This window comes from Onychostruthus taczanowskii, unplaced genomic scaffold, assembly GCF_017590055.1.
Source record: "Onychostruthus taczanowskii isolate IOZ18803 unplaced genomic scaffold, ASM1759005v1 scaffold18, whole genome shotgun sequence".
Taxonomy (NCBI): domain Eukaryota; kingdom Metazoa; phylum Chordata; class Aves; order Passeriformes; family Passeridae; genus Onychostruthus; species Onychostruthus taczanowskii.
The window spans coordinates 7687197-7712874 of record NW_024499017.1 but is presented as its reverse complement, the minus strand read 5'-3'; the positions used below and the strand labels follow the sequence as shown (position 1 = coordinate 7712874).

Genomic DNA, 25678 nt, shown 5'->3' with positions numbered 1-25678 from the left:
TTTTATGAGACGCACTGAGATCTGGGAGAAGGGGAGATGGAAAAACCCCGCCCAGATCTCCCTACTCCGGCAGGACCGGGTCCATGCCAGCACAGCTGCCCCATGTTTGCTTTTCAGAGGGAGTAGTAGACAGACAGCAGCATAAATAGAACAGGCTTGGCTATTTTAGGACATTGATTACATGATCAGTGCATTAAAGAAAAATAATTAAGTAAAATCTTCACTTTAGCTGCAGCTGGCAACATAGGCTTGAGTGGAGCAGAGGCAGGGATGGCACCTTGGAGCTGGTCCCTCAGCCGTGGTGGATGAACTGTTACTTCTCCATGTGTCCTCCTTGAAGCTGCAGCAGATGGAAGGTTTGCCACGTGTGGCACCCGTTCTGGTGTGACCCTGCCACCCATCCTGGTGTGACCCTGGCACCCGTTCTGGTGTGACCCTGCCACTGTTCTGGCGTTGTGCTGCTGTGCACAGGGGGTGATGGCATGAGACAGGCTTGGTTTAGGCGAGGGGGAGCCACTGTGGGTGCTGTTTTGGTGATGTTCACAAGTCCCTGCAGCCAGGGATGGGGTTTTCCTTCTTCTGGAGAAGTTTGAGTTCTAATGGAGCTGGGATGGTTGTACCACTCTTTCCCTGAGCAGCAGTCTGGGGTGGAGAGCTTCTGTTTACTGGTGGGGGTTAAAACCAGGCTTGTTTCTGGTGATTCAGTGCCAAGCAGAGATCTTGGCAGGCAGGAGAAGAAGGCTCCAAGCCTTAGGAGCTGGAGCTGTTTTCTGTTCAGAATTCATTGCAGCAGGGCTGAGCACTCAGGACAGCTGGTGGTGAGCCCAGAGCTCCTTCTCCCTGCTGGGATCACCCTCTCCCTGCCCTCCATCCCCATTCCAGCTTGGAAACTGAGCTGCAAGGGAAAAGGGCAGCAGACCAGCTCCTGGCAGCACAAGGGCTTGTAAATACTCATACCCAGGCAAAACAAATAGATAATATTAATTGGGGCTTCAATGCCAAATAGAAGCAGATGGTTTATCAACGTGGAGGAAGGCAATGTTTGAGGGCTTCAGATAAAGTGGACAAGCTAGGAGCCACTCTTGAAAAAGAAGACAAAAAATATTGAAGCAGCTGCTGAGAAGAGCTCACTCTCCACTAGCAACCATAGGCACAAAAGTTTGTTAGTATAAATTAATCTAAAAATGCCTTTTTTTTTTCCTTCCCCTTCTTCTCCATTGAAGATCACTGGTGATTCATGGCAAGTAAAATGTATATCAGAAGTCAAGACTATCCTGTGGGATGGGTTTTTGCACTAATAATGGTATAAAACACATTTATCTCTGCAAAATGGCTTTGGTAGCAGACTCTTGATAAGATTTTAAATGGATTTTTAGTCAGGGCCCTGTAAATCGTGCTCCAGGTCATGCAGTGCTTGTCACATGTGCCTTCCCTGCTCTGAAACAACTATTGCGACTTTTTAACTGCTGCCAGCGCCACTGTTCTGTGCTGGCCTGGGGAGCTGGGTGGAGATGGGGCTGATTGAGGGCTGGAGCTGCCCTGCATCACATTCTTCCTCACAGTCACCCCTTTCCCTATCATGATTTGCAGAGCAGAGCTCAAGTTTGCCCCTGGTAACTCAGGTCCGTGGTCTGTTGCCTGGGGACAGCCAGACAGCAACCAGGTTTGTGCTGAAAGATGCTGTGGGAGCGTGGCTCCTCAGCGCCAGCAAAAGCCCAGCATGCTGGAAGAAGAGGTTGGGGTGTACCCTCTCCCTTGAGGGAGTAAGATGTTACCTTCCCTTGAAAATCTGTTATTTGTGGAGCAAACTCACAGCAGGTCATGGGTGTGCTCTGCTGGGCTTCCACTCAGGACACCTGGGAGATGCAGCCAGCAAGGCCTCGTGGCTTAGATCGCCTGTGTAACGTAGAGCAAGAGGCTCTGCCTGTGGGACACCGTGTGTGCCCAGCTCAGCAGGGCTGACAGAAGGTTTGCTGTCCCACAGAGTGCCTGGAGCTGCTGCCACTGGGCTCCATGGCCTACACCGTGCCGCCCGCGCCGGCGGGGCCCGTCGGCTCCCAGTACTGCGTCTGCAAAGTCGAGCTCTCCATCTGCGGCCAAAACCTTCTGGACAGGGATGTCACCTCCAAATCCGACCCTTTCTGCGTCCTCTTCATGGAAGTCAACGGGAAGTGGGTGGAGGTAAGTCCTGCTGTTGTGTGGATTTATTCCTCCCGTGGTTTGCTCGTGCTGGTGTCTCTCTCTCTGTGCTCGTGCCTCCCTGAGCAGAAGTGGAAGCTTTTCTGGTGCTCCTGAGGCTGTGTGTGGCACCAGTGTGTGAATTGTTCTGTGTCACAACTGGTCCTTCCCCCATCAGTGCTTTCTGCTTTTTGCTGGGCATTGGCTTTAACTGCAAATTCTGTTTTATACTTGCAGCCGTAGATGGTTGGTCTGGGAGGGAGCAGGGTAGGCAGAGTATGGACATGTGATGGATACAGGCCCCCACATTGGGTACAGCAGAAAATGAGTATTAAAGGATTTAAATCATGTAAACCATACAAAAATTTTCCCAGTTCCTGGGAAATCAGGTGGTCTCATTCAAGTACTTGGCCAAGGAATCGCCAGGATCACCTCAGGTGTCCAGCAGCTGATCTCACATTCAGCAGGAAGAGTGTAGGGGAAAACCTCACTTTGCCACAGTCTGCAATTAACTTTTTTCAACAGCCTGGATGAGAATAATGAGCTTTCCAGCCTTGATAAGTGTCATCTCTGACCTAATTGTGCTTTTCAGGAATTTTTCTTTCTGTCAGTAATGTCTCGGTCCACTGGTTTTGATCCCGATGCTTTCTATGTGATACAAATGTGTGGTGCTTTTAGGTTTTTGTTTTTCTTTTCTTCTGCTATTTTTAGCTTCTTTCTAATTGGCACGGTAGGCACTGGACTGAGCCTTGAGCAGCAGCTTGCTCGTGCTCTGCTGCCGTGGTGTCAGCAGGGGTGGGATGGGCTGGCACGGGGTGTGGTGTGCTTGTGGCACCTCGGGGACGCTGCTGGCATTGACTCATACGTGTCAGGGGTACTGTGTGGGTTTGGCTTGTGGCTGGGTGCCAGGCAGGGTCAGGAGAGGTGGGATTGCCTGTGAGAACCTCGCTGGGTGGGATGTTTGGTGGACTCTTGGCAGGTGATGCCACGTGGTTCACAGCTACCCCCTTGTTCTCTGTGATTTTGGCCACAGAGATGTGTCCCTTGCCCTAAGGGGAACCTCTCCTGTCTGAAAGTGATGGCTTTAATAACACAACTGAAATGTAGGGGACAGAATAAGCCCATTGGAATCCATCCCATCTCATTGCCCCTTTGTCCTCCACACCAGGTCAGGGACATGTCCCAGGCCTTGGAGCTGGTTGTGGTGGTGGGTCTCCTCCTTTGGCACCAGCCCTGTGCTGGTTCTGAGCTGGGCAGTGGGGCTGTGGCCCCAGCTGATGCCAGCAGGAAGATTCCTGCTCACTGTTCTTTCTAGCTGTAGCATTTGTTCCCAAATACAATTACTTTGTCTCACTGAGCTTAATAGGAATTTAAAATCTTTGTGAATCAGCCTTGGAGGTGTGGGGGAGGGTGGGACGATAAACCACGGGCTGGGAAGTGAAGATGGGTGATGTTTCTGCCCAGTGATGTCATCTGGCGGAAGCCACGAAAGAGCTGACCTGTGGTGCCAGGAACAGGGACAAGGGACACATGACTCAGCCCTGCAGCTGCCTTTGTGCCTTTGAGTCATCCAGGCAGTCCTGCACCTTCAGCATGAGCTTCCCTTGGCACTTCAGACAGCATCTCCCCATGTTGGGGCAGGAAGCACCTCCACATGCTGGGCATGCTTGCAGGTCCCCAGCCAGCCTCCCTCTGGACACTGGAGACTCTCCAGCTGCTTTCACTGAGCACAAGGGGTGTTGCTGGAGATGATTTCCTGGTTTTGTGCTCGATTTGCTGAGTTGTAGAATCGTGGAATGGTTCCTCTTGGAAGGTACCTTAAAGATCACCTCATTCCTACACCCCTGCCATGGCCCTTGCTTGAAGCCACATCAGCCTGGCCTTGAACACTTCCAGGGACGGGGCAGCCACAGCTTCTCAGGATAACCTGTGCCAGGGCCTCACCACCCTCACAGGGAAGAATTTCTTCCAAATATCCAATCTAACCCTGCCCCCTGTCAGTGTGAAGCCATTCCCCCATGCCATTGTCTGCAGTCCCTCTCCAGCTTTCCTGTAGCCCTTTCAGGTGTTCTAAGGTCTCCCCTGAGCCTTCTGAGCAATCCCAAGGCTTTCAGCCTTTTCTCACAGGAGAGGCACTCCATCCCTCTAATTGTCTTTGTGGCCCTTTGAGGCTCTTATCCAAACAGATTTTTTAAATTAGCCTGGCTGCCTCTTAAAAACCCCAATGCTTTTCTGCTTTTTGGTGGCAAAGGCCCAGTTCTTTCCAGGGACTGCAGATCTGGAGGGGATGGCAGGAGCTGCTGGCAGGTGAGGGATGGTGTGTGAAGAGGCCTCATGTGTGATGGTCACCAGCAAGGTGACTTGTGCTCACCAAACCAAAATCAAACCTTGTGCAGCTGTCAGCTGGGGATATTGTCGTGCTTCACACTGGCACTAGGCAGGAGATTAAAGTGGTGAACCTGGGTGTTGAAGAAAGCCCCATCACTCCCAAGTTTACCTCAAGCTGGCTGGTATTTTCATACCCTTCCTTCAGCCACCTTTTCCAGAGCAGAGCTGGAGATGGGACCTCAGGTTATCTCCTTCAGACTGGGGTCTGGGTGTGAAAGGGCTGGTTTTCCTTGATCCCTGGCTTCCCAGTCGTTTGAAGAACATGGAAGGACCTAAAATCCATCTCTGCTGCCTGTGCAGCCCCATCTCCTCGGCCTGGAGGGGGATTTGTGTATCTGTGCTGCTGAAATGAAGCAGAGCTGTGGATGCCCTCTGCTCCTGGTCCAGCTCACCCCTGGGCAGATGCTGGGCTCCTTTGAGATGGGATGGCAGCAGAGAGGGGACAATCTGTGTGAAGCTGTGTGGCCCTGGCCAGCTCACAGCCCACTGGTGTTGATGGGTTTGGTTCCCTGGGGTGCAGCAGGTGGCTATTCTGGGAACACAACATTTACTTTAGTCATTTCTTGCCAATTAACACAAACTAAGCGAGCGATTTCAAAAAAACCCTGCAATCCTTGGGTGTATATATAGCAAACTCACCACATTTCCACTGAGCCCCTCCAAAACCTGCCCTTCTGTGCTGAATGAGTTTCTTTGGGACTAAGGTATGTGTTTGCTTGCTTTATTTTTTTTTTCTTTCTGGAGGCTTTTTTCTGCTCTGCTTATTCTTGGCTCGGCAGCTCTGGCAGACATCCCACTGTCCCACAGCCTGCTGCTGCCCAGGGATGCCAGCTGCTTTCCAGAGAGGTCTTGCCCTGGACCTGGGATGCACAGGCAGCTCAGCCTTGCCCAGAACTGGGTGTCCTGGCTGCAAGACAAGGTGGAATGCCAGCCAGGGTCACAGCATGGCCAGAGGCTTTGTGCTGTCCCACAGGGAGATGGGATGGTCTTTCCAGACACTGAGAACAGCAGCTTTTGATAAAATCACACTGGACAGTCCCTGCATTTCCTTCTAATATCCACGTTACCATATCCTGGGATAACGGGGTGATGTGGCAAAATGCCAGTGCTGTCATAACACCTTCCACTAGCCCAGGTTGCTCAGAGCCACATCCAACCTGGCCTGGAGCACTTCCAGGGGTGAGGCAACTACAGCTTCTCTGGGCAAGCTGTGCCAGTGACTCACCACCCTCACAGGCAAGAATTTCTTCAGAACATCTGATCTACACCTTCCCTCTGTCAGATGGAAGCCATTCCCCCACTGTCCTGTCACTCCAGACCTTTGTTCAGAGTCCCTCTCCAGCTCTCTTGGACCCCTTTACGTGCTGGAAGGCGCTCTGTGGTCTCCCCAGAGCCTTATCTTCTCCAGGCTGAGCAGTGATACCAGCATGATACCATCTGCTGCTCTTCTGACAAAGCTCCTGCTTGCTTTGCAGGCTGGAGGATCCCCTCCAGCTGTGGGTGTTTCTTGTTCAGCTCTCAGGCTCTGCTGCCCATGCCCTTCCTGCCCCTTTCAGCTTCATAAGGATATTTTGCATGTCAGGCCCTAAACTTGCCCTTGTCTCCTGCCTTTCAGCGTGTCTGGGGGGGAATACAGGTTCTGACATTAGAGTTCAGACTCTCCTTGCCTGTGGACTTCCAGAAGTAAATACACCAGCTTTTCTCAGCCTCAGATTCCCCAGTTTCTAACACTTTGGCCAAAATCCTGGGGGTTTGTCTTTGTGCAAGCTCATGACAGGATCCCTGCTGGTGCTACCACCCTTCCTGCAGCATGAGTTACGGGGTCTGGGACCAAAGTTCCATTGCTGGAGGGCAGCATTCCAGGACCTCCATCCTGACTGTCCTCAGGGTGTTTCTTTGGCTCACACAAGGCTTTCTGACCACCTGTGCCACGCAGTGATGTAAACCCACCCTTCCACCAGCTGCCTGCCAAGTTTGCTCTGCTCCTGTCCCTGCTCCTGGCTGTGGGATGCTGCAGGGAGCCGTGGTGCTTCCCCTGTGACACTGGGCTCCCCGTGTGCCTTCCAGTCTCCATCCTCCTCTCTGTGCCTGCCCTTCCAGTTCACCAGGGACATCATTGCTTTGAGCCTGCTCGCAACAGCTCAGGGTGACAATATCTACTGAAGTTTTGTCTCTGGGCCCTTCCCGCCTCTTGTTGCTACTAATGCTTGATTAAATCTATGAAAAAAAGGGACTGTGGTGATGTTTTTTTATCTTTTTATCTATGGAAGGCCAATAAAGAAGAAACCACATGGATGTTTTGGTTTGAGTTCCAGAGGGAAATGCTAGAAAGTTGTGTTCTGGTTCATGACACTTCTTGTTTTGCTTGTCCTTGTTGCTGGCTGCACAGACTAGAAGAAACAAGTCTGGTACTACAGCTGTGAGGGTCTGGTTGAGGATCAGAGATGTGTGACAGCCTCAGCTCATGGAAGAACAGGGCTTAGAAGCAAATGAAGCAATTCTGGCTGCAGTGATCCTCAGGTCCATGCTGACCTTGGCTGGTGGGCACTTCCATCCTGGCTGTTGGGTGGGAGGGGTGTCCATGCAGCCCATCCTCGGGGAGGCAGCTCTGCATGATGTGCCATTGTGTGTCTAGATGGATCCCAGCTTGTGCACCTGGGTGTCCCAGACTGTGTTTGGGGACAGCTCTGCTGAGGGCTTGGTGTGCTCATTCTGGTGGGGTTTCTGCGTGGCTCTGGCTGAATTAATTTTCAGTGACAAAGCTGTAAGATGCACTTGCCTAAATGCCACTTTTTCTTTGCAGCTGGACAGGACAGAGACAGCTGTGAACAACCTCAACCCAGCTTTTGCCAAGAAGTTCATCATTGACTACCACTTTGAAGAGGTGCAGAAGCTCAAGTTTGCCCTGTTTGACCAGGACAAGTCGAGCACTCAGCTGTATGAGCACGACTTCCTGGGCGAGTTCTCCTGCACGCTGGGCACGGTGGGTCTGAGGTCCCTGCAGCAAGGGGACCCCAAAACACATCAGGCACAGGGATGTGGTGAGATTGCCACTGTTCTTCTTACCCCATGCAAAGTTTTCTGGCTCCTTCCTGGAAAGACAGATTTAATTTCCTTGTCACGCTTCAGCTGTTGAGGTTGAGCTGTTCCACATTAGGGAATGTCTGCTTGCTCAAGTCTAAGCTAGTCATGGTGTGGGTTTCTGCTGATGCTGGCAAAGAGACATCAGCTGGAAGCTTCTGGTTCTGTCTTCACCATGAGTTATAGTAAGGGCCCTGATGACCAGTTTGGGCTTGGGAAACTTGGAGATACTTAAAGTTAGGATGCAGATGTTTAAAGGTAGTCTGCTTTTCTTTCTCAGTTTGGGTTTTCTCTTTCTGAAAGTTTTGTCCATTGCTGTTGTGTAGCAAAACTTTCCTCCTGCTTGAGCATGTTAGTGCTGGAATGTGTCTTCTGCTCTTCCTGTGGAAAAGCATTTGGGGCACAATGCAATTTATAAGTTTTTGGAAGGTATTTTCATTCACGAGCCCAGACCCTGTTAGAAGCTGGCAGCTACACTCTACAAATGTCTTTGTCCTCTGGCTCAGAAGCAGGGAATGAGGGGGATTTTTTCCATCTTTTTGCAGCTGAGAGCTGCTGTGGTGCCTGGCACAAATGCAGAGGCTGGGATCTGGGCACAGGTAGTTCCAGCGGGTTGCTGGATCTCCATGTGGGCATCTGCACCTCATAAGGAAAATTACAGGTTCTCCAGATCTGAAACTCACTGAGCTGGAGAAACTCTCAAGGGTTTAATTAATTTCCCAGTTTATTCTGTGTATCCTGTTACAAACCAGAAGTGAAGGGAAGAACATGCCTTTGGGGGGCTGTCCCTGCTCAGGGGGTCCAGAATGATGCTGGGGGAGAGCATCCAGCTTGTAATCAGGATCCATCCATGGAAATATGTCCTGCAATCAAGGTGCTAGCAGGGGTCATGGTAGAAGTATGTGAAATGGGCCTTGAGGAGGGAGTGGTGATGTTGCTGGGAGCAAATTGCAGTAGTTCTGTCTGTGTGAGACCCACTGATCTCCTCCACTGGTCCCTGGGTTCAGTGGGAAGTGATGCTTCAGCCTCCTGTGCTGCCACTTCTCTGCACCCCGCGGGCTGGGCTGTCAGTGGTGATATTCCCACTCTCACAGTCATTCCTGCATATTGGTGCCTTTCTTCTGCTTTTGCAAATGCTTAATCTGAATTAACCAACATGAGCAATGATCAGTTGCTTATGAGTCTGCTTTTGATCACTTGTACAATCATGGCTTTATTGTCTTTGGCTTCTCTAGATTGTCTCCAGCAAGAAAATAACAAGGACTCTCCTCCTGGGGAATGGCAAGCCAGCTGGGAAGGGGATGATAACGGTATGTTGGCTCCTTTGTGCTGCTGCTGGGCCTGTGAAGGTGGATGGGGGCAATTCAGGACATTCACAGGGGGTCCAGGAGATTGGGGTGCATCTCTTGAATATTTTTCCCTTTGCCTCTTGTTTTCCTGGCCACTTTGGTCTGTTTGGAGGACAGTTTATTTGGGACAGGGACGATCTTGCTCAGTGTCTTTCCTGTGCTTAGCACTGTGAGTCTTCAACATCTGCTTCAGTCTCAGAAATAAAAAATACCTCAGTCTGGAGAAGTACAAAGTAAATCTGTGCTGCTGTTGTTCGTTATCTGGTAGAAGGTGCCTGCTCAGACCTCTCTGGTGCAGCGACAGGTAATAGGGCTCATTCCTTTTGCAGGGATGGGTGATTTTGTTTGTAGGATGAGGATGTGCCATGGCAACAACTCTCATGGCAACAGCCACTGCTTCTGATACAGACCCCTTCGGGCAGTGGCCTTCCTGCTGCGGAGCTCTTTAGCAATGTTCTTTTTTAAAAATAAGATACTAAATTTAGGTGTGTTTCTGTTCTACCTCAGCTCCCATCATTTTTGGATCTCTGCTGTGTTGTGGGTTTTGTGAAATGCGCTGCCAAGTTGTGGAAGGAAAGGCCAGCAAGGCCTTTCCTTCCACAGGAAGGAAAAAGCATGGGAAAGGTTTAAAAGCCTGGGACCTGGTGCATCTCTGTTGCTGTTTGCTTTAGGGGAAGACATTTTTCTCTCCTAATTGCTGCAGTTAGTCTTTAAATGCAGGAGGAAAAGCCGCAGTGAGGTTCAGACGTGGGGCCATTCCCAAGGCTCTCACATCCCATCTGATGCTTGAGTGGGAAGAGCTGGAAAAGTTTCTGGTCAAGTTCAAAGGCTACGTGCTTTAGAAAAAGGAAGGTCCTGTTCTGTCACTAATGTGTCATTAAGCAGATGTCGCTGCCCCTTGGATGTTTAATTTTGTAGAAGTGATACAATTTCTTGATCTGGGTTTTTTCCTCCTGGCCTGGACTGGGTGATGACAGCAGGGTTGAGTGTGGTGGGCACCTTTCCCTGCTGCTTGGTGCAGTGCTGGAGCACAGGCTGTGGACATCACTGGAGGAGCAGGCTTCAGGGAGCTTGGAGCCAAAGCCTGACTTCCTTGTCCTCATTCCCTTCAGCTTTGCCCAAATATCCATTTTCCTAGCTGAGATGCCACACAGGTGAACACAGCAGAAGAACCTTGGCTGAATAGATGGGACTGTGTGGGGGCCCCTAAGTTTGAAGAGAGAAGATCCCAAAGCAAACCTCCATGTTTGTAGAAGTCAGTTTTAAAATCTTGCTGCACCCCTCTGCTGGACATAGTGGTGGGGATGTTGTTACTGTCTGTGCTGGCCATGAGAAGATGCCACCAGCAACCTGTGGCAGGGTGGCACAAGGACATTCCTGGCTTGTCTGCACACCTGGCTTTTACGTAGCCTACAGGAGCCCTAAAGTGTTGGATTCCAACTGGGCATGCTTTTGTGGGGCTGAGGAGAGGGCAGATTTCATCCTCTTCCCTACAGTTTCTCTTCCTCCTGCTGGTTTTGGTGACTGCTTACACCCACCAGGGACTAGGTGGGAGAGAAAAGTAATTCCATGGCATGGCAGTAGGGAACTTCTGTATGGAGCAGAGGGGAAAACAGGGGTTCATATGCAATGAATGGGTTCTCTGTGGACCAAAGAGTTGTGTCCACCATGGGAAGGCCAGGAGGTTGTCCAGGAGCTGTGGCTCATCCCCTCACCCAGCTGCCCAGGCAGATGCAGGAGCTGCATCTCTGCCTCCTCATCTCTGCCACCTCCCCAGCTCTCCTAAGTGCCAAGAGCCCTCTGATCGCTCGTTCTGTAGAAAATAGTCCCCTGGAGTTCTGCAAGTTTTTCTTAAAGCCTTGGTGTAATGACGCTGCATAATTTCAGTGCGGGACAACCCCTTGTGAGAGCCAGCAAACAGCCATGCTTGGGGCACTGTGCACAAGGACAATGTCCATGCTGTGTTCCTAGCTGTTCAGGTGCTGGCTCCTGCCCTGGGAGAAGGAGGATGCAGCTGGGAATGCTGGGGGACAGCTCAGCCCACCTCAAGAGATCAGAGAAAGGAGAGGTGGAGAGCAGATGCTTGGGCAGGAAAAAAAAAAGACAAGTGATTCAGAAAATGGCTTGTAATAAAAGTGAATAAATGTGGGGTTTTGTTATAAACATTCTTTTGAAATACCAAGAGACTGATTAGACCATATTCCAGACAAAACTGGCCCACTGGGAGTTGGCAGCTGAAGCCCTTCTGGAGCATGTGTGGATAAAGTCTCTCCAGGTGAAGTGGTCTGGGCTGTGCTCCTGCCTGCTGCAGCTCCTCAGGAGCAGTCATGGAATCTTCATCCTTGGGGCTGCCTTGCCAGATGGTCACGAGGAGACATGGCTAAGTCCTGGGTTCTGCCAGCATTTCCCCTAAGGGAAGTGTTCCCCTAAGGATATTTTTGCCATGCCCAGCCCAGGACATGGAGGATGAGGTGGCACACCTTGCTGGCAAGGGTTTCTATGCCTTCTCCTTCTCTTGGCTCAGTCCTTGGAGGCTTCTCCTCCTTGGAGGTCCTGAATGAGCCCTGGTGCAGAAAAGGCATGTGAGACTAAGTCCAGCACAACACTCAAGAAAAGGGGTTGAGTTTTTAACCAGAAGCTTAATTTTTTATGCTGAAAATGAATGCAGCCTTCCCTTGTCTTTCAGATAGCTGCCCAGGAGCTCTCAGATAACAGGGTGATTACTCTGAGCATGGCTGGCAGAAAACTGGATAAAAAGGTGAGTGGAGCTGTGTCTGGGGGATGCAATGTTAAATTTCTTCCCTTGAGATCTAAAGAAATCTCTGCTTTGGGTGTAGCAGTGACAGAAAGCAACCCCACTGGAGAAAACTTCAGGGTTAAACTGGATGACATCCTCTAGCTGCTGGGTACAGCTGTGCCTCAGTTTCCCTATTGTCACGGGGTTTCTTCATCACACATCTCCAGATGGAAGGATTCTGTATGGCATCTGTGTATCAGCATGTCTCAGAGACAGCAGATTTACTCCCTCAGTGGCAGCTGTTTGGAATTGCCTCCTGACAGAACTGGAAGTTTTGATGACCCTTGACTCCAATATCTCAGACGAGCTTAGAGCTCCTGGCTTGTCACCTTCAGCCCCTCTGCAAATGGGGCAAAGATCTGCTTCTGTATCAAAGTGTAGGGCCTGTCTTCTCCAAGGAAGTGAGGATCTTGCAGAGGCAGGCAGCACATGAGCTTTGCTTTGGATGTGATGCACAGGAAACAGTGAGCCTCTCTGAATGGCATCATGAATGACCTTATTTACCAGGCAACCAGAGCTATTCCTCTTGAACCACTCCTGTTGCTAAGCAATCGGTGGGAATATTATTTTTTCCTTCTTCCTAGTCTCTCCAGAGTTTGTTTTATTGCCAGGACGGCCCTCAGTTTCTTTGAAAACAGGGTAAAGCAAGCAGCCAGACAGAAGGGTATTTGCTGGGGCAGAAGATGAGGCTCACCCAGTCCTGTTGTTAAAACTCGGTGGGTATCTGGTTTATCCAAGTTGTTTTCCCCACCTGTTGGAAATGGATGTTTCCTCACCCTTCTACTTACCTTGCTTAGTGCAAGGAGCCAAATGCCCCAGTTAAGAGGTAACAAACAGTAAACAACTCCATTTCATCTATAGGTGTCAACAGAAACGTTGTGCTCAGTGACCACCTGCTGTCACTAAGAGCTGACAAAGTTTCTTTGCCAATTCCCATACTGCAGGACAGAGCTGCAGTGCTCAAAGTCCTGCTCATGGGCAAAGGGTGCTCAGGTCACTTAATGCAAGTTAAAATGGCCCTTGAACAGGGATATTGGATGGAAAAGAGTATTTTTGTGTTATTTTTGGTTATGGTTGAAATGTAGACCTGGGAGCTGGGTAAAAGTTGTTTAAGCTTAGGAAAGACAGTGGAAAATTGAATAAACAAAAGAAAACCAAGGTTAAGATTGCAGCCTGGGGAATTGCAGCATCCTGTACCACACAGCATGGAGCTGGGGAGCACGGCTACAGGCTCAGACATTACAGGAAGGGACTGGATCTCACGGGACTTTGTGGTGGGGTCATGGGATCATCTTTAGTGCACATACCAAGCTGAAGCTGTGGTCATCCCTTACTGGCAGCTGTGCCACAAACCCAGCCTGGAGCTGTGCTCAGCCCCAGGCAGCTCCTTCTGCCATGGCTACCCTGAGGCTGGGGTCTCTTTGAGGCTGCAGGCAGGTCCTCCTCCCCATCACATTCCATCCTCTCCACCTGCATCTCACTACCTTGATTTAAATGTTGAAACGGCAAAGCAGGAGGATGTCAGCAGCAGATTCAGCCTGGGGCTCTTATACCTTATGATCAGTTCTTGGGAGAGTTGTTGAAAGATAAAATATCTTGCAGAAGAGGAGGTATTTCCACCTGGGACCAGCCCTGTGAAGCCCAGAGCTGTCCGTGCCACCACAGCGGTGGGGAAAGCAGGAGGGCAGTGATGCCTCAGCATGGCTGGGGGACACAAGTGCTGCAAGCCAGGACTGCTGCTGGAAGCTGTGATGTGGGGAGCTGTATCTGCTGGAAGTGCCAGCTCCACCCTCCTTCTCCACAGTGTGTTAAAACCAGTTTGGATCATTTAGATTCTTGGATCAATTTGCAGATCGATCTGGTCTGCCGAGCTCCTTTGCTTGCTCAGTTTCCATCTCCTGCCAGGTTTGCAGGGATGAGATGTGTGTGGGTTTGATGTTTTAAAATAGCAGCCCACAATCTTGTGGCTTGGAGGCATCTCCCACCCTGCTTTGAACAGAACAAGGCTGACTGGACTTGCAAGCCAGGCTGATCCATTGGGATGGCAGCAAACATCCTTCAAAGCTCCCCGGTGCCTCCAGCAGCCCACGCTGGGCTGCTGCTGCTGATGGAGCTGCCTTGGCTTGGAGGTTAAGCCAGCACAGGCAGGGTCAGGTACCCACCACTGGCTCTTTAATCCACCTGTGAAGCCTGCAAGTGCCAAGCCCAGGTGGTGGGTGAGCAGGATCAGAGCTGTGCTATAGCCACAAAGCTGCAGAAGGAATGGCTTGTGTTTCTATCCTACAAAGGTGTGAAAAAGGGTAGGAAAAAAATAACCTCATCTCACCAGAGAGCCTTTATGGTCTGCTTCTCTGCAGAAGAATTTTGACTGAAGCAAGTTGTAGTTCTCCCAAGCCAAAACACTTTGCAGTGATTTACTTTTCTGGCTGGCTTCAGAAACAGGATTTAGATAGAAATGTTGATGGATTTTCTGCTGGGATATCGCTAAAACCCATGTGCATCCCAGCTGCCATCTCCTGGGCTTGCTGTGGACAGGAGGTCCTGGAGTGTCCATGTTTCCTCCACCTCCATGCACAGCCCCTCACATCCCTACTGCATCACTCAGAAGCACAAACCCATAAAAAGTTCCTCCAGCTCTTTGAAGGATTCAGACACCCACCCTCCTCCTCTAGGAGGAAAACCCAACTGAAATAACTTGAATTCTCTATGGATTGTCTGGAGTATTTGGGAATTGGTTTCTTGTTAGCAGCTCCTTGGTTTTTTCTGAATGGGAATGAAGTTCTGCCTGGAAGAGCTGGAGTTTCCCTGTCGGTGCCACCAGCGCCTTCCTCCTCCCCGGGCTGCGGTGCCGACAGCCCCCGGGCTGGCTCCCAGCAGGGGTGTGTGTACATGTTCCTCACAAAGCAGAGCCCTTTGTCGGGGGATTATCTGAGGAGACGCTGGCAGCAGAGGCAGCACACACTGACTCAGGGCTTCGTATCTCAGGGTGTTACATGATCTCTGTCAACACCAGGGCAGCTCGCTCTTTAAAGACTTCCTCTGCTTATGCTTTACTGCTGTGTGTAGGAGGGTGGATTTTCTTCCTTTCTCCCCCAAGACATGCACTTCAAAATTCTGTTTTTCCTCTGAGGGTTTGGATGTTTTTCCAAGCCCAAACGCAGCTGCCTCCCAGCTGGGGTTGTTTTCTGTGGCATCTGTGTCCAGAGAGCTTTTTGGGTACAGGCACACGCTGGGATGCCAGCACACCCACCTCACAAAATGTGCTGGGGAAATCAAGGGGATTCACACAACCAGGACAGGGAGGTGGGCAGGACACTGCCTGGGTGTGCTGCTGATTGCCAGAGTGCCTGACCTGGCCCCATGAGGACAGGAGAGTGTCTGCAGAGCTGGCAGTGACACAGAAACATCTCTCTTGGACCTCTGCTGCTTGCAGAGCACCATGTAACCCATCCTGTTATTCTCCCTCCAGGACCTTTTTGGGAAGTCAGACCCCTTCTTGGAGTTCTATAAACCAGGTGATGATGGGAAGTGGATGCTGGTTCACAGAACAGAGGTGAGTAAAACTCCAAACTGAGCTGCTGAGACATCTCCATTCTCACATCAGCTCCTCTTGCCCCTCATGGCGTTATCTCATCCATTGCCTGTAGAGCAGGGTGGGCTCCAGGGATTTCAAAACCTTACAGCTGGCTTTCTGGTGTCCAGTTGAGGCTGCTGGACTCCAGCAGATGAAGGTTCACTGGGGCCAGCAAAGTCTTGAGATCTTTTCTGTGCACTGCTGTATCTAGCATGCAGAGAGGGAGATGGTCTTGAAGCATGTGATAATCTCTGATCTCATCCTGGGCTTAGACTGAGCCCTGGGCCACTCTCCCTCCACTTTCAGGAGCATTAGGATGACTGTGACCTGGGGAAATGTGATGTGAGGTGGGGAAACCTTTTTGGGAAGTCAGACCCCTTCTTGGAGTTCTATAAACCAGGTGATGATGGGAAGTGGATGCTGGTTCACAGAACAGAGGTGAGTAAAACTCCAAACTGAGCTGCTGAGACATCTCCATTCTCACATCAGCTCCTCTTGCCCCTCATGGCGTTATCTCATCCATTGCCTGTAGAGCAGGGTGGGCTCCAGGGATTTCAAAACCTTACAGCTGGCTTTCTGGTGTCCAGTTGAGGCTGCTGGACTCCAGCAGATGAAGGTTCACTGGGGCCAGCAAAGTCTTGAGATCTTTTCTGTGCACTGCTGTATCTAGCATGCAGAGAGGGAGATGGTCTTGAAGCATGTGATAATCTCTGATCTCATCCTGGGCTTAGACTGAGCCCTGGGCCACTCTCACTCCTCTTTCAGGAACATTAGGATGAGCTGTGACCTGGGGAGATGTGATGTGAGGTGGGGAAGGGTTAAAATGAGCTTTTGCCACCCCTGCACCTAAGCTGGGTGTTCAGGCACCTCCAGTTTCAGTGCATGAGCACCTGGCCTCGTGTCTCTCATGAGCCAGAGCCACAGCCAAGGAGGCAGAGAGCAGTACCAGGGTCTTGGTGGGTGTGAGCAGGGCCAGCTGACCCCTCCTCTCCCTCGTTTATACCTGCTGTGGTGTTTTGATCTGGGCTGGTCACGTTCTCAAGGTGCTAAAGCCAGTGATGTTAGGAATACCAGGCACAGCATAAGCAGGGAGAAAAATGCTGGGTTTTGCTTTAACAATGGACTAATAAGTACTTTTCAACTGCTTTCTTTCTTCTCCTCAGAGCTTGTTTCAAGGCTCTTTTTAGTTTGCACATAGTTCCTGGCAGCTGGCAGAGAGAGGAGAGGGAATCACTGGAGGGGGGACGCACAGCAGCTTCCATGGCAGAGGAAGAGGGCTCCATCTCTCCCCATCTCACACCCTTCTTTTTCCATCCTTTTTCTTGTCGCCTCAAAGCCTGGTTAAGGAGTTGTACCATCACAGGAAAGTGCTGTAACAAAACACAGGGGGAGCTCAGGCGGAAGGAGAACGTGGTGTTTATTTACAAAGTCTCTCCATATGTTTGGTTTTACCACTTCTGTGCAAAGTCCATGAGGATTTCCTTCACTCACACACCCACATGAGCACCAGGATGTGGATAATGCCTTCTGTCCTGTGGTACCAATACAGGCCATCCTTATAACCTCAGGTCTGCTGTTTATTTTTTCATGCTTTCCCACACACCTTTCCATGCATATTTAGTTCACATCAACCTTAGTATTGCTCCTGGATTTCTGTGGGAGCAGGCTGGGACCTTACTTGTTTTTTCTCTCATGATTCAGTGTGTGTAGCTGGGCTTTGACTCAACAAGATGTGTTTCTCAGATGTGGGGGTTTGGAGTGGCCTCCAGCCCTTCTGGAAGAGGCATGGCAAGGTGACTGTGCACCAGCCATTGCTGGGATCTCCAAAAGCATGCCAGCTTTGTGGGGAGCAGATGTCTGTACTGGTGTTTCCTCTGAGTTGCTGCCCATTGTCCTGTCTCACTGAGCCAAGGTCTAGACAAGTTTTCCTTCAAGTAATGGATGCTCCAACAGCCCCCACCTTACCAGCCCTGCATACATCCAGGTGCCCTGAGAGGGATACCACGGTAGGTGACCCATCCCTGGAAGTGTTCAAGGCCACGTTGGATGGGTCTTGAAGCAGCCTGTGGAAGGTGTCCCTGCGCATGGTGGGGGATTGGAACTGAATGATCTTTCAGGCCCCTTCCAACCCAAGCCGTTCTGTGATACTGTGACCATCTCTGTGCTTTGAGGCTGAATATAAGAAATAAAGTTCTCCATTCTTGTAGCTTTCAGTGCAGGAATAGAACCAGCTTTCAGTCTGATGCTGGCATTTCTCCTGCCCCAAAGGGCAGGATGGGTGCACTGCTGCAGCTTGTTGTCTAAGCATAAATGTGAATGCTCAGCTGGAACTCCGGATCCTTCCCCACCCACCCTGGTGACCTGGCAGCCTGTGGGCAGCATCTCGGGGTGTGTGGGCTCCCCCTGCTCTCCCAGGCTCCTGGAGGAGGTGTTTACAAATCCAGCTAAACTGTTCCTGTGGTGGTAGGGTTTCCCCACTCTCAGGAAGAGCCTGGCTGTCAAACAAGATGCCAGTTCCAGGTCCCATGCAGCTGCTTGCCCACAGCAGCAGCCATGGATCTATCTCCTCCTCACTGCTCTGTGTGTGATTGTCCCAGCTGCAAAGATCCAAGGTCCTGCACACCAGATATCCCCCGTGTTTGCCTTGCACAGAGAAGGGTTAATTTGCTGCCTGTGCCTGACTTTCCTGTGAATGTCTCTTTGTGAGCACCACACCTTTGTGAAAAGGGATCTCTGCCTGCCCTGCAGGCACCTCCAATGTACACAGCATGTGCCTGGAGCCCGCTCCAGTTTGCTTAGGTTTCTACTAAGCAATTGCTTTCTCTCAGGAAATGTCAAAAAGCATCAATTAATATTTCTCCATCCCAGGCAGCAGATGTTACACAGATGAGACAAGAGAGCTTAATGTGCTCCGGGCTGTTTTGGCTTTCCAGGGCTGGTTGCAGCATCTTGCTGCTCCATCTTCTCAGTGGTCAGACCTCAGATGGATTCAGGCTGTGCTTGGGTGCTGGGGGGCTGTAAGCAACGAGTAGGGGGCAAGCAGTGGGATGCAGAGGGCATCAGCAGCAGCTGCTGGCCTGGGAGTTGTGCAGTGAGTGCTGTGCCCGTGCTCAGGCATTGCTGTGCCCGTGCTGCCCAGTGTGCCACAGCTGTTCTCTCAGGCAGATTTCCTTAATTGCTCCCAGAGGTGGATAAATCACCCAGCACAATGAGAACAAACCTGGTGTAACTCACACGTGCTGCAGCCTGAGAAGGGGAAGCTGCTGTGGCTCAGTTATGGAGGCAGGGGAGGGCTGAGACAGCTTGCCTGGCCTGGCCCACCGGGAGCTGCTTCAGGGTCTCTTGGAGATGTGTCCCTGCTTTGTCCTGGTCTCCACCTGTGGGTGTGCCCATGGTAACAGCACCCCTGTGCTCCCCCTCCAGGTGATCAAATACACTCTGGACCCCGTCTGGAAGCCGTTCACTGTGCCTTTGGTGTCACTGTGTGATGGAGATATGGAGAAGATGATAAAGGTAACCGGGAGCCCTCTGGCTTGTATTGTGGGGATCAGCCTCTGGGATTGACTGTTAAACATCTGAGCCCCATGGCTGCTTGTTAACAAACCCCAAAGCAACAAAAAATTCCTTGTTGGGGTCTCCAGCAGGAGAGGCTGGCGACTTCAACAGCTCTTGCCGGAGATGTTCCTGTCTCTGAGGCTGGTTTGTGCTCCTTCCCCAGGTGGTGTGTTACGACTACGACAGTGATGGGGGACACGACTTCATTGGGGAGTTTCAGACCTCGGTGGCCAGGTTGTGTGAAGCCCAAGATGCCTCTCCAGTAAGTTCTGACATGCTTTTGGGGAAGAATGAGGAAGGGGCTGCTCAGGGTTGATGATAGACTTTGGTACTTGCATCCTCAATCTGTGCTCAGAAGAAGCCAAGTCCAAATTTCTTTCTCCTTCCACCCTCACCATGAGTGCCCCAGGCTATGGCTGTAGCTGGAACACCTGAGCTAGAGAGAGCTGAGGCAGACTTTGCTGAAAATCAGGCTCTGCCAAATCATGTGTGAGCAGCACACGATTTGGAGGTGCCCTGTGGTTTGGGGGGCCAGAAGGGGATGTGTGACTTGCTGCTGGGGCTGCATCTGCAGCAGGGGCAGCCTGGTCCCCAGGAGTGCAACTCAACACCAGTTTTGTGCCAAAGGTGTCCCCATTTTGCCCTGAAGTGCTGGCCAAGATCCTTGGCAGATGCCTCCTGGTTGAAGGGGTGTTGTGAAGACCCCTGGATAGCAGAGCTTTGCCCTGCTGTCTTCGCAGGATTGCAGGCCAGGAGATCTTGGCCAAGGCACGGAGGGGTGTGGAGCACCATGTGTGAATGCATTGAGTGTCCTGCCTGGGGAATCTGAGGCACAAAATCAGAAAATGCCCTGTGTAGGACTGCACAAGGTGGTGGTGCCAGAGGCAGGTACTGAGCCCGTTTTTCCTCTGGATTTGCAACCTATAGCCTGGCAATAAAATCTTCCTCTTCAGCACTGGAGGGAGGCTGTCCCCAGGACATGCTGCTGGTGGCATCTGCAGCCACGTGGCACAGCCCAGCACTGCTCTCACACCAGGGCCTGTCTCGTGTGTTACAGCTCGAGCTAGAGTGCATTAACCCCAAAAAGCAAAAGAAGAAAAAGAATTACAAGAACTCTGGGATCATCATTGTCAAGTCCTGCAAAGTGAGTATGTTACTGAGATGTTTCCTTCAGCCCTGACTGAGCTTGGGTCCTCTCAAGCTCCCCCATCCCTTGTCCTCTGCCTCTCTTGTGTTTCCAAGGGCCTGCATAGCCTGAATAATTATGGCAATGATGCCAATTGCTGAAACACTGATTTTTTTTGTTTTTCCTTTCAGATAACCAGAGATTTCTCCTTCCTGGACTACATCCTGGGAGGCTGCCAGCTGATGTTCACTGTAAGGACTTTTGCTTCTCTTTGCTCAGTAGAAGTAACACCTCTGTCGTGGGCAGATCTGGGGAGGGATGTTCCAGGTGGGATTTGGCACCAGCTTGGGGTGACATCTCCTGACAGTGAGGAGCTGCCCTTTTTGCTGTTAAACCATGTGGGTGTGAGGATTCTGGGGATGCTGAGGTACATCCAGTAGCATGGAGGGAGCTGGCTGGACTTTGGCTGAAGGCCAGACTTTCAAAAAGACCTGAGCCTTCACAAAATGTCACCAAGTTCTCTCCTTATTTCAAGCTTTAGCCACCCTCATGCTTTTTTATGGCAGCTCTCCTTATTCTGAGCCCAGATTGGGAGGCTTTGGGATGTTATAGAGATGGTTTTCTGCATTTTTACTGACACTTCCACCTTTTTCAAGCTGGACCACAGCTTGTCAGGAGTAAATAAGCAAGAACATGGAATCGTGAGTGAAACCACCACAATGCAGAAGTGGGTTTCTCAATTTCTGCAAACTTTCCTGGTGCAGAGAGCTGCATCCAGAGAGCTGCAGGCACTCACAGTTAGAGTTTGTATTTTGTTGTTTTATCTGAAAACATGATGGGGGAAGAGTAGGAGGAGGAGGAAGAGTTGCCATAGGAACAGCAATGATTGTGAGAGCTTTTTGTGTGCTGTTCTGCCTCTGTCTGCTTTGGTCTTGGTGCTGGAGAGTGAATAGAAGAGAAAATCAGTGAATTTATTGGTAGTACAGAGCTCTTGCATGAATTAGGTTTGAATGCAGAAATTTTCCTCCCGTCTGGAGATCTGCTGGTTATTGGAGGGCTCCTCCTCCTCCCAAGGCATCTTTGGTCCAAAGGGTGTATTTCCAAAGGGAGCACTGCAGAATCACCTGAGCTGGCAGGAGGATGCTGCACACACCCCCTGCAATTTGGAAATGCCACTGGTGCCCTCCCCACCAAGGGAGGGGCTCAGGAGAGCAGGGCTGAAGCCAGAGAAGATGATTTTGGGCTCAGCTGTGTGCCCTGTGTTGGAAGCACCCCAGCTGTGTCTCTCTCAGGCCCATTGCCTGAGTCCTGCTCTTGATGACACTGCTTGCATGAGCAGGGCCCCTGCCTGTCTGACTCCACTGAGCCCCCACTCCGTGCCTCAGTTTCCCTCTTGCTCTCTGGCCATCGTGGCTTGGCCAGAGCTGGGCACAGGGGTGCTCCAGAGGTGAACCACAAGTTTGGTGAGGCCATACAGTTGTTTGACAAAGTTAGGTCTTCATGGAACCATAGGATGGTTTGGGTTGGAAGGGACCTTCAAAGATCATCTCGTTCCACCCCCTGCCATGGACCAGCTTGCCCAGGGCTTCAGCCTGGCCTTAAACACTTCCAGGGATGGGGCAGCCACAGCTTCTCTGCACAACTTGTGCCTCACCAACCTCATTGTGCAACATTTCTCCCTTATCTCCAATCCAAACCCACACTCTTGCAGTTTAAAGCATGTTCCCTTGTCCTGCCATGCCCTTTTACCAGCCACCCTGGCACAAGGTGGTGGCATGTCCTGGGCTGTGATGGCTTCTTGCCCCAGCCAGGCCAACGTCCCTTCTCAGGCAAACTGCCATTTGTCCTCTCCCATTATAGATATGGAGCAAAATCTCTCAAAATCCCTGAGCTCAATTTAGCCAGTGGAGTTATTTTGGGTTTTGCCTCTTTGCTAAGCAAACAAGTCGAGTGCAGTCACGCTGCCTGTTTGCCTCGTCCCAACTCTTCCTTCCCAGTCACATCAAATTGGGTGGCTCAGCATCTCTCCTCTCCTGGCCAGATTTATCTGGGTCTGAGATAGGCATTTCTACAAATGCCTTTAAATAGAAAGCCTAATTTAGTGCCTTCCTGACAGAGTCCCCTGGGAGCTCAGCATATATTGGTCCCTGGGGAAGCCTGGTGAAGAGCAGGTCTTCCTGCCTGCAGGGAAAGGGCTGCTCAGGGTTGTGATGCTTTGGTCAAAGACCTTGAGATCCAGATACCCAGGTGCCTTGGTGCCCCTGGGGCTGCTCAGTTCCTGTGCCCCTGGGAGATGGCCAGCAAGAGTCCTCAGCTGGAGGTGGTGGTGGCTTGCTCCAGGAGCAGGGGCTGCTTGGGGACACCTTATGTGATGCTCATTGATGAAAACTGGAGGAGTAAGAGTGAATGACTTTGCCTAATGTAGTATTTAATCAGCTTTTTGCAGGGAAGGTGAAGAAATGGATTTTGTTAAACATTTTCAAGGCATTTGGGGTTTGAGGGAACTGTGTGTGGGCCTCGCAGCAATGGGGGTTTGGTGGCCAGGTCTCTGGTGGCATTTGCTAACAGAGGATGGGTTTATGCCTCTCTCTTGTCCTCCAGGTTGGGATTGACTTCACAGCTTCCAATGGGAACCCCCAAGAACCCTCCTCTTTGCACTACATCAACCCCCTGGGGACGAACGAGTACTTGTCAGCCATCTGGGCTGTGGGCCAGATCATCCAGGACTATGACTCGTAAGCACCGTGCCCTTCTGCCACCACCACTGTTTTGCAGATGTTTCCCTGGCTTCCCAAGAGGCTCCTGGGATGCATCTGCCTTGATCTGGGGCTAAATAATACCTTAAGAATGTTATTTACCATAGACATCAGGATGCAGGAGGAGAGGGCTGGGACAGGCTTTCTCCTCTCCCCCCATTGCTGCTGTGGAGGGGAAGGATGTTAGCAGAGGTGGAACATCCTCTGCTGGGGACAGGGGCCCTCAGCTTGCTGTTGTTTACTGTCAGAGCTGTGACCCCAGGTTGCCTCATTCCTCAGACATCCTGAGGAGTGGAGAAAATACCAAAAAAATATCATCTCAGACACTGATAGAGAAAACAAAACAGAAGTCTGTTGCTCTCACTGTGATGGCTTTTGTGACCAAAATGGATTGCTCACTTTTTAAAATCTCCAGGGTTACATGCCTGCAAGAGACGCATGTGTTTGGGCAAGAGGATGCTCCTGCTCTCTATGGGAAACAGAACAAAGCTGGACTCTTCTTTCTCTAAAGATCAAATTAAAGGGGGAATATCTGTTCTCTCTTGAGAATGTTTATCTCCCATTTAAAAGCACTGTATGTTTTGGGAGAAGCTATGCAAGCCTGCTTTGTGTGTGTCAGTACACCCATATGTTTTCCTCCTTCTCTTCAGGGACAAGATGTTTCCTGCTCTGGGATTCGGCGCCCAGCTCCCGCCAGACTGGAAGGTGAACTGCTGTGGCCACCTGAGTGTTTGAGATGGGTTTGTCCTGATATTGCCTTGGCAGGAGCAGAACTGCCAGGGCTTGGTCAGGGAAAAGCTGCTTGGGAGAGGGGGAATGGACAGATGTGGAATCTCAGCCGGTGGGATGTGTCAGTGTGGGTGGGCAACAAGGCAGGGACGGGGCATAAGCAGCCCATTCCTTCATTCTGCACTGGCATGAAAGCAGCAGCTCCCTGGCATTAATAGGCAGAGCCAGGCATTGATTCATTTTGCTGGCAGAAGGCAGGAACAGTTCTGGGGAAGGGAAAAGGCCTCTGGATGAATGTGTCAGACGGCAGCTAAGTCTGGAAGGGGGCTGGGAGCTAGGGAGCCTTGATTTGATGTTGCACAGACAGAGCCTGCAGAGACTGAAGCAGAGGAGCTTTCCCAAAAATCCACCTTGATCTTTGGTTAGGATTAGACACTGGTCCTACAAGGGCTGGGCTGCACATCCTGCTCTTCTGGAGGGCAGGGAATGGGGCTGTTCTTGCAGCCTGGCTGGCAGATGGGGAGCATCTTCTCACAGCTGAGACAATGTGCTGGGACACCACCATCATTAATTACCGGCTGGGTCTTCTGGCCGCTCTTTGCTCACGCCCTTCGTGTGCATTTTCTTTCTGCTCAGGGTTTTGAGGCGTTCCCAGCTTCAGGCTGGGGTTGGATCTCAGCAAGCCCTTTGTGTTCTGTGGGAGGGGAGCTGTGCTCTGGGCTGAGCACAGCAGGGCACTTAAGTCATGAGCAGCTGGGAGCTGGGCTGGGAAGCTCATCACTGCCAGCCCTCATGGCTGGGGATGTCCTGCCCGCTCCGGCTTTGTGCTTTTCTCTGCCCTCCCAGCAGCCAGAATGACTCAAGTGGGAGCTCTTGCTGTTTGCCAGCCACAGAAGGAGATCCCTCCATGTGCACTTTGGAGCTGATTCATCTCCTTGGCCTGCAAATGTCTCTGGTCTGTCACTTTATCACTTTTGTTGGGAAAATCTAGGTAAGCAGCTTCCAAGGTCTAAAACCCAGCTGCTGCCAGGGATTTATTACTTGGGGAGAAAAGTGGCAAATGCAGTAGGCATGGAAAAGGCACAGCAGCTCAGGGTCGTCACGGAGAGCATCCTGTTCTGCTGCCCATGTGTGTGAGTCAGTGCCCACAGGAAGGGCACTGCTGGGTTGGAAACAGCCCTTCTGGCAAGACTGGAGGTGGGTACTGGGTTGAGGATGAGGGCTGGGGGCTCTGCACGTACCTCCTGCAGCCTCCTGTGGGCCAGGAGATGCTCTGTAAAAGCTACCAGGAAAAAACACCTTGTTTTCCCCCAGAATGATCTCTAAGCCCAAATAAGCCCCAGTGGGGAGCAGCTGTTTCCTCCCCAGGTGCTTGGGTCATGCCTACAGGTCACCCATGACCCATCAGTTGTCTCATGTTATCAGTGGGGCCATCCCTGGTGCATTTCCCTCCAGCTTGGGGCTTCCTCTCTCCCCAGCTCTCTCTAAGCATCACTGGCTCCACTCACTCATCAAAGATTTTTTGGCTATCAAGGCTCATTGGGTAATTTCAAAGCCAAAGCAGCAGCTCTTCATGAAAACCTGTGCCCTGTGTGACAGTGGACAGAAATCAGGGACCCACAGACCCGAGTAAAGACTGCCAAGAGATACAAGAGGTATAAATGGTGCTTTGTGCTCCCGTTGCCATGGCTCCCCAACGCTTCTCAGGCGCCCGTCGGAGCAAGATGTTTCGCACACAAAAGTCGCGTTGGAAATGTCAAAGAACATCTTGCCGTGTAACAGCTCTGCAGAGAGCCTCGAGTGGTTTCCTAGCAGGGAACAGGAGAGGGGAGCAGATGGGTTCTGCTTTCTGGGGGATGAGCAAAGGCAAAGCAGCAGCAGGGAGGGGGATTCTAAATGTTGGAGCCACACCGGTCACCTGGATTTGGGAGATGGGATCAGCCAAAGGAAGCTGGTGGCTTGACTGGTGTGTAATCTCCAAGGCTTTCCATCCTTTTGCCTTCATATGTATGTATATCAGCAAACTGAGTCATGGCAGCAGTGGGATTCCTTCTAGGGGTGGCAGAGAACCCTCTGCGAGGTTGGTCTTACCCTTAGGGGTGGTTCAAAAGTTTCTTCCTGTGAGTTACTGGGGAATGGGATACC

General features: G+C 51.2%; 1 protein-coding gene across 1 annotated transcript in view; it reads left to right on the top strand.

Annotated features, from left to right (window-relative positions):
- The first annotated feature begins 1986 nt into the window (after positions 1–1986).
- CPNE2 (copine 2) overlaps positions 1987–25678 on the top strand; it is a 31499-nt gene continuing 7807 nt past the window's right edge. Inside the window, exons 1-11 of the mRNA XM_041400420.1 lie at positions 1987–2181; positions 7370–7549; positions 8883–8957; positions 11683–11754; positions 15263–15346; positions 18791–18880; positions 19086–19184; positions 19980–20066; positions 20240–20299; positions 22650–22783; positions 23455–23509. Of these exons, the coding sequence (XP_041256354.1) occupies positions 2014–2181; positions 7370–7549; positions 8883–8957; positions 11683–11754; positions 15263–15346; positions 18791–18880; positions 19086–19184; positions 19980–20066; positions 20240–20299; positions 22650–22783; positions 23455–23509 (1104 nt within the window). The 5' untranslated portion in view covers positions 1987–2013. The remainder of the gene's footprint in view (positions 2182–7369; positions 7550–8882; positions 8958–11682; positions 11755–15262; positions 15347–18790; positions 18881–19085; positions 19185–19979; positions 20067–20239; positions 20300–22649; positions 22784–23454; positions 23510–25678) is intronic.